Source organism: Scophthalmus maximus, chromosome 5, assembly GCF_022379125.1.
Source record: "Scophthalmus maximus strain ysfricsl-2021 chromosome 5, ASM2237912v1, whole genome shotgun sequence".
Taxonomy (NCBI): Eukaryota; Metazoa; Chordata; class Actinopteri; order Pleuronectiformes; family Scophthalmidae; genus Scophthalmus; species Scophthalmus maximus.
Window position 1 is genome coordinate 2,919,366 of NC_061519.1, and position 11,013 is coordinate 2,930,378.

The 11,013-nt window shown below is 43.0% G+C and overlaps 1 protein-coding gene across 2 annotated transcripts; it reads right to left on the bottom strand.

Annotated features, from left to right (window-relative positions):
* Positions 1-30: 30 nt before the first annotated feature.
* txlna (taxilin alpha) lies at positions 31-10,459 on the bottom strand. Of its 2 annotated transcripts, none has more exons than XM_035634762.2 (11): positions 10,309-10,459; positions 9,434-9,627; positions 7,207-7,455; positions 6,898-6,989; positions 5,857-6,027; positions 4,097-4,291; positions 3,864-3,983; positions 3,649-3,723; positions 3,122-3,214; positions 2,930-3,025; positions 31-2,306 (listed from the first exon to the last, which is right to left on the bottom strand). In XM_035634762.2, exons 2-11 carry the CDS (start codon positions 9,615-9,617, stop codon positions 1,977-1,979), a joined length of 1,605 nt encoding a protein of 534 aa, XP_035490655.1. In that variant the 5' UTR covers positions 9,618-9,627; positions 10,309-10,459; the 3' UTR covers positions 31-1,976. The 2 variants fall into 2 exon arrangements, with proteins under 2 accessions (XP_035490655.1, XP_035490656.1); XM_035634763.2 differs by lacking the exon at positions 10,309-10,459 and adding an exon at positions 10,037-10,215.
* Positions 10,460-11,013: the final 554 nt, after the last annotated feature.

The window sequence follows — 11,013 nt, forward strand, 5'->3', positions numbered from 1 at the left end:
AGACCTTTTTAAATAATCCAACAACCCCTCAACACTGTTACATCTTTTATTTAACAAGAAGCAAAATATACACAGCCAGATAAAAGTACTGCAAAAGAATAAAAAGGAAAAAGAAAAAAAGAAAGCATCTTTGGTTCCTTCTCGTGGTCTATGAACCGCCATTTCCGACACAGGACTGGAGAAGCAATGAATCTGTCCTGTGGGACAATGGCAGAAATTAGGTTTGCCATTATTCTTATGTTGAAGATGACTGATTCTATCAGTGCTCGCCTTGTTATCGATGCTACATATTAGGTAAATCATAAGAGAAGCGAAATGGTTATGTTTGGTCAGAAGAAAGTCAGAAGTCCAATTAAGTGTTGTCCCTCCTTATTCCCTCTCGGCTCAGTTGCCTTTTCAAAGCATCAGGAAGACGCACGTATTTCACTCAATGTAAAAAAAACACAACCGGGAGAAGATCGACAAACAGGGTTTGATCTTGAAAAAACAAACAGACAAGAACACCTTCTGCTGTGAGATTATGTCGTCTGATCATACAGTACATCATGCAGAACAGTGGATATCATGAATATACATTCTTAGCCAAGTGCTCGTCAGACTGCCACGGAATTAAAACGAGGCAAACGTTGCATAGAGGTCCTTGAACATTCTCTGGTTAAAACCTGATTTCAAGCTACTGCAATTACCAGGGCTGGGAGGAGATACCCCCCACCGAAGCCCTTACCAACACCCACAAATACACACACTCAATACACAACAAAAAAAAAAGATGGGAGTTAAACAAGTTGTAAGTGGTCGTCTTTCACAAGGTGGTGAGACTGGAGAAAACATGTCAAACTAAATTTTAAGTAAATTAACCCAGAAAGGTCAGGAATGAACAGTTGGACATAAACTTCAGCTTTTATAAACTGTCTAAATTAATCGAACTATAACAGTAAACATTTTTTTTTTTTTTTTTTTTTTTTTTTTTACAATGGTGCTCTGTAAAGATAGATACATTTCAACATCGGATTATGCTTGAAACAATAAATACAGACCATCAAAACACTGGAAATGGAGCAGTTGGACAAAAGTAGGAACAAACTAAACACAATTTCCCTAAAATGGTTCACAAGCAAAAAAAAACAACCAAAAAACTGAGGAGAAAAACAAAGCGTTTTACAGAAATGATGCGTTTAACAAAAACAGGAAGTTACTAAAAGGGGCCTTCCATCATATTGTCACAGACTGAGTGAAAAAACATACACACATACACACATACACACATTATTCAACCTCTTGCCATATACCTGTTTGGCGTGTGTCATCCCGCAGCGCTGTAACTTGTCTGGTCAAGCAGTTCTCTGTGTGATGCGAGTCAACGAGGGAATGTGTGGTAAAACAGCGGAGCACAGGTGCAGTCGGCACATTTACATACACATTATGATCAACCCATCATGTAAACTGTGTCGTCTCAGGCCAGTTAAGGGGTAAAGATGGAGCAGATCATTGATGGATTTTCTAAATGACTGATATGTATATACCACGTTTTGAAAAATGTAGAATTTGGAGAGAAAACAAAAGAAGAGCAGAAGGTTCCTTGGTCTTTCTCTACTTTGCGTGGCTGGTAAGTGTCTCCCGTTGGCTGCATGCTTGTGGAAATTAAGCAGACTAATAAATGAACCGTGGAAATCGGAATATGGTTGTTATTGACTCATTGCAAAGCATGTAAATGCTTTAATCAAACCCTCATCTTAATCATGTCATTCAGAGCAATTGATTTGTAATGTGTGCATGTTAATGTGCTGACGGATGAGGCACTATCTTCTCATCAAGCCTGCGCAGGATATTTCGTAGGAAACATGTTAATCCTTCCTTTAAATGTTAATCTGCCTTAAAACATATAAAGGTGCAACTTCCTGATCAGCTAATAGATCAGTGTGTAACTTCGGCTTGTTGCTGCGGGAGAGCGAGGGGAACCCGTGAGCAGCTTCGCTTCATTCCTGCACGGTGACGGGCTGAGCGCTCGCCTCTCCTTGCCGGGGCTGTGTGTCCAGTTTTGGCTCACAGTGGCAGGAATGGGAGCAGGGGGCGGAGTCTGGGACGGAACAGGCGTTGGGCTCCAGCGGAGAGTCTGTGGGCGGCGGAGAAGGGGAGTCGGTCAATGGGTCGGAGGTGGGGGCTCCTGCGGTGCCACATTGCTGACCGTCGAGGTTCTGGACCTTTTTGTTGAGCTCGTTGCGTTCCACTTTGAGCGCCCGCCGCAGCTTCTCCAGCCGCTGGACTTTACCCTGGAGCGCCTCAAACTCCCGATCCCGCACGGATTTCTGCAGACAAACACGCTCAATATTGAAGCATGTCTTTCTATGCTTTTTGCATTATTATAACCTGCATGCTAGACTGTTGAAATCACCACAAAGTAATTTTACTGACAGATGAGCAGAAAATTTATTAATCAATTATTTGAACAACTACTGGTAAAGCGAACAGACTTTTATTATTCTTTAAGTTTATTTACATATTTGATTTATCAAACATCTGCCCCCAGATTTGCTATGTGAATTCTTGTTCTACTTCTCAAAGCTGCCGCAAAGTGAAGTCTAAACCTTTTCAGCATCTGTAAGACACAAGAACCTTTTCACACCTTTAGTTTTTATCGTTCTTGGTCAAATTATTTTTCACCTGAAAGATAATCTGAATAAAATATATTATCATTTTGTATCGTAGTCTTCTCGTTGCTTGTCTGGATTAGTTTAGGTTTTTTATGTCCTTGGTCGTCAGAGATAAAGTAATATTAGTTGGGACAGTCCATGATATTCCCCGATGTCGGCAGAGTAAAATCAAAGTGGCCAATAAATACTAACCTGGCCAGTGTTAATTCAGCATCTATCAATTTTTTTTTTACATTTTGGTCAGACGAAGACAATAATAAACCCAGAGGCTGCTTTACCTCCTCTGCCATCTCCACGAGAGCCTTGTTGCTGCTCTCCCACCTGGACCGATACATGGCTGTCTCCTTCTCCAGCTTTTTGATCTTTTTAGTCATCTGTAACACCAAAGAAACAAGACCGTCACGTCCTACACAAGGGACACAAACTTATTCTCCTCCTACATCCCTCTCTCTCTCACTCCGACACCATACCTTCTCCATCTCCTGTTTGAAAGTGGTGAAGACTTCATTGCTTTTGGACAACGTTGTCTGGAACTCTTCAAACTTCTCTGTGTACAGTGACAGCTGCAAAACAACAGAAGTTGGGCATGTAAAGACAACGAGACGGTTCTTTCGTGAGGCCCCTTAGTGAGCCTTTAAAACATCTATTACATTATTACTGTCACTCTTAATCCAGCGTCAAACTAACTATTAAAAACTAGTATTTAACAAAATAAAGATTCTTTATTTGATGAACGTGGGTGCATCGGTGATACACAAAAAATTACCAAATGGGTTTTATGTCTTTAGAAATTAAACGGCCAGTAAGCTTTTTTTAATCCAATGAACTTTTGGAAGACTTCAGCAAATATTTCAACACGGCTGGTAAGCAAGTTACATAATGTGCCTGAACAATGTTAACCACTGCAACAATGACTAACACGACAACCCTAGTTGCAATAAGACAAGGCAATCACAGTGGAGCTATAAGAAGGACAGAATAAGGAGTGGTGCGAAACCTGCTGCTTGAGGTGAACTTCCTGCTGCTTCATCAGCTCACACATCCTCTGAGACTCCACGGCTTCTTTCAGCAGCTGGGGGGGGGGGGGGGGGGGGGGGGGGGGACCAGACAAGGGAAGAAGGTGTTACATTTCTGTATAACAACAGGACAACACCATGTCCTTCTGATGATATTTGGATGATTCATGTGTGTGCCTGTGAAGTGGATCCTTACAAAGTCTTTCTCTCTGTCGTGGCGGTCCTCAGACTCCTTCAGCAGCTCCTGAGCTTGGTGTAGTTTGGCGTCCACGAGCTGCTGCTGCAGGTCTTTGTGCTTCACCACTTTGTCTATGTGCTGGCGAAGGGTTACACAAAATTACAAGAGATAATAGTGTTTCCTCAACCTTCAGCATGACTGCGTGTTATAGGACCTTTAACAAACAGTTGGACATGTAAAAACAAACTCACCTCCTCACGCAGTTTGTACTGTTCATACAGCTTCTTCAGTTTCTCGGCCAGCTCGGTGTTCTCCTGCCGGAGGCTGGCGTTTCTCTCATTGTGCTGCTCCATCTGAGTCTGGATGTCGTTCAGCGTCACCTGGAAGTGAGAGGTCACCTCCTTCCTTTTCTCCTCCTCGAGGCGTGTTCTTTGCATGCCTTCCTCCTGTAGGAGGGAGAGAAGAGAAACATGACAACGGAATGTGTGAGAAAGGAACGTGCATGCTGGAATGCTGCAAGATAAACCCCCGAAAGACGAGCAAAGTGAAAGAAATGTGGCGATTGTCTTTGGTTGCAGCTCCAAAACAGTGGTTCTACTTCGCACTGCTAGGGAGGTTCAAAGAGAGTCCGCAGTCGCACTCTTGTGACCACAGATGGCCAGGGGCAAAAATCTGACAGTAAAGCAGAAATTAAAGAAGACCATCTCACAATGTGCCTGCTGCTACATCCTTCGTCTACCAATCAACCAATAGGAAGGCAGCATGGAAAAGTTCACAGGCTACTGTGGGCCGTAGCCCATCCCAAAACTAAAATTCAACCTCACAGTGTGCTTTGAGCGCTCGTAGGTTTCCTCAACTTTCATTCGTCGCCAATCATGTCTACTTACACCGTTACTTCCTCAGTCGCCGAGTGATACGGGCCTTTGCAAACTTTTTCAACGTCATAGACGTCACGGCTATGAACCAATCGATCGCTTGATTTGAGCTACCCATTTAAGAAATTGTGGTAAAATTCGCCACGGTTAGTTGTACCATTTCAAATCTCTATAACCATAGTTACCATGGTGCCATTTTATTCAGCATCAACCGAAGTTAGCTGTCACCAAGACATGGGCACGCAGGTGCAGCAAGCAACGGGGATTTGTTTTGTATAGTGAAGTCAAGGTGGAAGTAACGACAGGAGAGCTGCTACTGCTTTGGCCATGACTAGCCACAGCTCGTACCCACTGTCACCAAATTCCAACATTAAACAAACAGGGATATTTTAGTCTAACTATCAGATATTTAGGCTCGACGTCTGAATTCAACGTAAGGAGTTGAACACCGAACTCCACTTTGCTCCACTCAAAAATGTCTTTTGAGACAATGGTAGGGAAAACTCAGCCGATTGAAGCTGTTTTTTCCACCTTTGAATGAATTTCCAAAGCAACTATACACCATGATATGCAAAATCATTATTAGTATTTGTCGGAAGTTCAGTAAATCGTTGAACTTATGAGTTGTGTTATTTTAACAGTTGTATTGTTCTCACATGCACGTTGCTTTTTTCCATAGTGGTTTGATTTATTCATTTAAGGTCGTGTTCATTTAAAGCTGCTCAGTGGGAAGTTTTCATCGATCGCACATTTTATATGGTGTTGACTATATTGTTATTTTTTTTTTAATAATGGATACATTATTTCAATATAAAACTTACATTTGTGTATCAGTACTTTTTCTACACATTTTAACAATGTAACACTGATAACCTCCATAATCATGGTCATTATAATCGTGTATACATACATCAAACTTGATGTTGTGGCCAAGTTTATTGGATCAACTTCACACATCGTCTCTTGATTTAAAATGAAATGGCTGCTTAAATCTCACTTGTCGGTTTGACAAGTCAATCATTTAAAACACATGAAAACTGAGTCTTACATAAACCAGATATCCAAGACCACATGATGAATATACAGAAGCCAGACTGCAGAGATACCGTGGTCGTACACTGGTGCCCGTTGTGTACCTTGAGCGTGCGGTTGTGCCTCTGCAGCTCCCTGCATAGACTCTCCAGCTTGCTGCGAGCCAGGATGGCCTTGCTGTGTTCGTTCCGCAGGTTGTCTTTCTCCTGGACCAGCTGGCTCTGCTTCTTCTGCAGCACTCTCATCTGTTTCTGGGTGTTGCGGTGCTCTTCCAGCTGTAACAAGCACACAGCAGCACACAGCAGCACGCAGCGCGCACACACACACACACACACACACACACACACACACACACACACACACACACACACACACACACACACACACACACACACACACACACACACACACACACACACACACACACACACACACACACACACACACACACACACACACACACACACACACACACACAGATTGTGAAGTACACTCCCTGTTTGCACACAGTCATGTTTGTCCTGACAGAGCTCAGGGGTCAAGAAAAGCATTTTATGCCTCTATTCCCGTTTTAAGTCGATGAAAACATTTATCCATGTACCCTTAAACAATAGTTTATTTAAGTGACTTATTATAGGATATAAGTTAATATCCTATATAGTATCTATATTTATCATTTTTAAATAAACAGCATGTGATACTGTGCATCTATGCATCTAAATAGGAGGGTACTCAATTCAACATTTTCTGATCTGACTTACAGTGGAAACCACATGATCACATCTTGGTCAAACTGATCTCTACAAGCAGATGTTTATTATTACATTTCTTTCTTTGTGTCTCATGCAGATAACCATCTTATTGTCATTTGTGTATTCATCACATGAATATTAAGGAAAGAGACAAACAACTTTGTTATTTGTTGTTTTTCCCAAAAGAGTATCCCAAAAGAGCTTGTGTTTTGGAAAAATTATTCTGTATAAACCAATTTCTTAAATACCAATTTAAATACGTTTGGTATGGATTTTCCTTTTCTCAAACGGATGAAAATTATGTTTTTGCACACTAGCTGTTTTAAGTCACAGCCACAGCTTTAAAAAAATGTAATGCAAAAGAAATGAATCCCACGTGCAGCAACAACTCACCAGATCTGCATACTTCCTACAGAGGCCTGCAAGCTTCTCCTCAGGTGTGCTCAGTGTGTTCAGAGTCTGCATGAGCAGGGTGATCTCTTTCCCTGGAGAGAAAAGGAAAACAAAGATACTTTTGAAAATGGAATAAAACTAGTGTTTTGTTTCCCTAGTGATTACTTGCCGTACTTGTGTGATGTTAGTTTTCGTATCTATATAAATCTACATCTACAACAACAACAACAGTGTGATAGTAAAACAGATTTGCAAAAACACATATACGCTCTCCAGAGTTCCACCTGTAAAGTGTGAGCTACTCCTTACCCAGGCCCTTCACTTTCTTCTTCTCCTGCGTCTTCTTCTGCTCCTTCTCCATCCCGGCGTCACCACCGTTGACTTTGCCCCCCGCCGCCTTGCCGTCTTCCCTCCCACTGGCCAGGCCATTGAGCTCGGGGCTGTGTGACTGGCCGTTCGGCAGGGCGCGGGCGCCGCGGCAGTAGGTGGTGAGGATGTCTTCCAGCTGGCGGCTCAGCTCTTCGGCCATGTCACACCGAGACAGTGCTGCTTCTGCAACTGGACACGACGGAGGGGATAAAAAAAAAAGACAGCTATTTTTCTTGACCTCTTAAGATTTTGGAGAAAAGATAGGAACCTACCAAACACACTCTACAGGAACAGCCATATGCATCTTTAGAGAAACAAACCAATCGTTAAGAATTAAATGTTACTAAAATCACATCCTGCTTTGAAGATGGTCAACGATCAATGCCGTCTTCACTGTTAGACTTTTAAAAGATTAGAAAAGTAACTTTGGTGAATGTAATTATGATTAATTATAGTATCATACAAAAATGAAAGTTTTGAGTGAGATATTGTTTGCAACCTTCAATACGCAATAGTACAAGACAGATTACAAAATAGTGTTTATAAAACTGTCAGCCAATTCTGCTCCTGTACTGACCATGTCTAAAACTGTTCTAATGTAACAGGGATGCTAATCCTGCTTTCAGACATGCACTGAAGTCCAGACATTTTCCTAAAACTTTCCGGAGGGTGTGTATGCGAGAACGCAAATGTCTGAAAATGTTGCTCCGGACATCCGTCTAATAAATGAAAGAACTTTTCCTGCCAGCCACCTGGTATTAATGTCCAGAAAAATATCAGAGTCAGCCCATTTGAGAATACAACAGGAAAATATGAGAGAATTCACAGCGAGTTAGTGGGCGTGTTGACGAGTGTGAACACAAACAATGCTTTCCACAACGGACATTTCGTCATTTGTCTCAACATTAACAAATTTTGCAGGACTTGCACGCACACTGACCAATAGGCCTATACTGCAAGCTCACATGATTCAGTATCAAAAATTGGTCTTAAAATTACGAGAATAATATCGCATTTCTGGGACAATACAAGTGTTCGACCGATATATCGGCCGGCCGATAATATCGGCCGATGTTTGCGTTTTTTACGTGTATCGGGTTTTTAATCTTGGGGGGCCGCCGCCGACGGACAGGCGCGAGACTCGTGGTTGCTGTTTTACGCATCCTCCACGTCCTCGCGCTCTCTCTGCTCGTCGGCTGGCTCTTCTCCCCCCCGTACCCTCCCTCTCTTCCCCGCCTTTCCCCTCTCTGCTTCGGCAGGCTGGGACTACCGGCGCCCCCCGTCGGGCCCCGCACAGAGTCGGGCGCGGCTGCAGGCTTTGCGCAGGGGATCCCGTTCGCGGGCGGACGTGTCCCGGTGCGGTGGGAACTCCCGAGATGCTCCAGAGCGACGTGAGCCTCGTCTCCCTCTACCCAGGGAGGAGAGCCACGGCCTTGGCCATAACCCCACTTTGACCAAGACCTCAGATCAGACGAGACAACCTGCTGAATTTAATTCTATTCAACTATTAAATTGAGGGAGCAAAAGTATATCGGCTCCAAATATCGGCAGTCCATATCGGTATCGGCATCGGCCCTAAAAAATCTGTATCGGTCGATCCCTAGACAATATATCGTTCAACAAAAAGCACTAATCGTGACACACATATGTGAACGTCAGACTCAATTAGGCCTGTCACAATAACTACTTTTCGTTGCACAACATATTGTTCCAGAAATTATTGCGATAAACATTATCATTGTCAATCTAAGACCATTTTTTGATACTGAATCATGTGAGCGTGCAGTTCAGGCCCATTGGTTGTTGCGCGTGCAAGTTCTACATGATTTCTGGTGCTGCAAAGTTTAGACTTGCGTCTAGACCCAGACAAAACAAGCAATTAGAAAACATGGTTCCTTCAGAAACATACTAAAAAAATCCATATTTTCTGACATATTAACAGACCGAACCAGTAATTGAGGAATCATAGGACAAGAACAGACGAGAGGACAGAAGCAGCGAGACTTTGCTGGACTGTTGTTGACATTAATTCTCATGTCAACAAACACGCATGTGGTCACCAATGGCTGCTATTGAGGTCAATACAAATGATTGAGTTCATATTATTGTATGACATAGCGTTATTATCCTGACAGGCCTAGACTCAAGGTGATGTCCGGAAGTTTACCTCCACTCGCCGCCTCTTCACCCTGCGGGGGCGTGTCGGTGTGCGGGGTCTGCGGCTCGGACTCTTTGGGGCTGGCGCCGTCGGAGCCGTCTCTCGCGGCCGCGGGCGACTCCGTCCCTCCGACTGCGGGCTGACACTCGTCCCCGCCCTGGGCGCCGGACTCGTCGCTGTCTTGTTTTTTCATCTCTGGTTTACTGCAGAATACAATGTTTACAAAAAACAAAAAAACACACAAAATAAATGATGATCAAAACGAAACTAGGCTAACCAGCAAGGACACCGAGGTGCAACATACGTGCTCACTGCTCCTGAAATCCCTGCATGTGACGCAGTTAACAAAAAATATGAAACATGATTACACAGTCTTTAAATTGAACTGACGCCGGGATGTTAGTCTTCTCGTAGCTTTGTGTGTTCGATCATCTGTGTAGAAAACTCTCAACCGCCACAATTAAAGCCAACTTCGACGGGAGTCAACATCAGCCCCCTCTCTCTCTTTAAGCTAGCTCATCAGTTGGTTGATTAGTTGACCCACTCGTCACGTAGCTCACCGTGTACATAGATGGATAATTACGTTTCATCTTTGCAAGTGGACTTACAAACCTCGCAGCGTACTTCAGCCCCCCCGGTCTGCCCTGTCCTCACCGGCTTTCGGTTTTTTTTCCCTCCACCTGCTAAAGAGCTTTCACGTCACGTTCGCTAGCAACAAGCTAATGCTAGCTCGCAGATGCAGCAAACCGAGCTCGCAAGACTTGCAGTGAGCCAAATGGTAGCTCGTGAACACTGGATATAAATATCTACGAACACGGGCAGACTGTACGCGAGCTCGGTTCTGAATTGCACCCCGCCTCCCCAGATATTGGTGAATTGTTTACCTTCTGACTCCAGGAGGAAATTGCTAACGTGCCTGTGAACTGGGGGTTTCCTCACAGCGTGAGCCAGAAAAAATATACTTCCGGTCATAACTTTGGACACTTCTTCTTCGTTGTAGTTTTTAACTGCATTTAACATCTCAGCTTGGTGATCTGCTGCCACCTGCAGGATCCATAGATTATTACCTGTGGGAGTTTTTTTTTTCTTTAAAAAAAGGAAGAAGTTATTTTTTAAAGTCAGCAATAACTGGAGCGTATAAATATCCTTGAATAAAAGATAACTTAGATTAAATATATGAAACAAATGCCTTTATCCTACCCAATGTTCCACTTACAGCTCTCTTGTTTCCACTTCCTCTCACTTTTTCAGGCTTATTTGAAAGAATAAGGATCCTTTTTTTATTTCAACTGCATGCAGCCAAAATGCATTGCATGAGGTTAAAATTGAATTAGCTCCAGCAGAACATCCGCGGAAAAAAACATGCATATTTATGCGCGCTCTCGGAACTTGGACAGTGACGTTTTAGTCACACGGCAAATGCCCAATATGCAATATTTCCAGTTTTATGAAAAGTTGAAATTGTTATCCAACAAAATAGGCATAACTGAATCAACAAAAAATAGAACAGCTTGACTTAAGTTATGAAAAAACATACCTAATGCAACCGCATACAATTTTTTTGTATGAAAGGGGCAAGTAATTTCCAA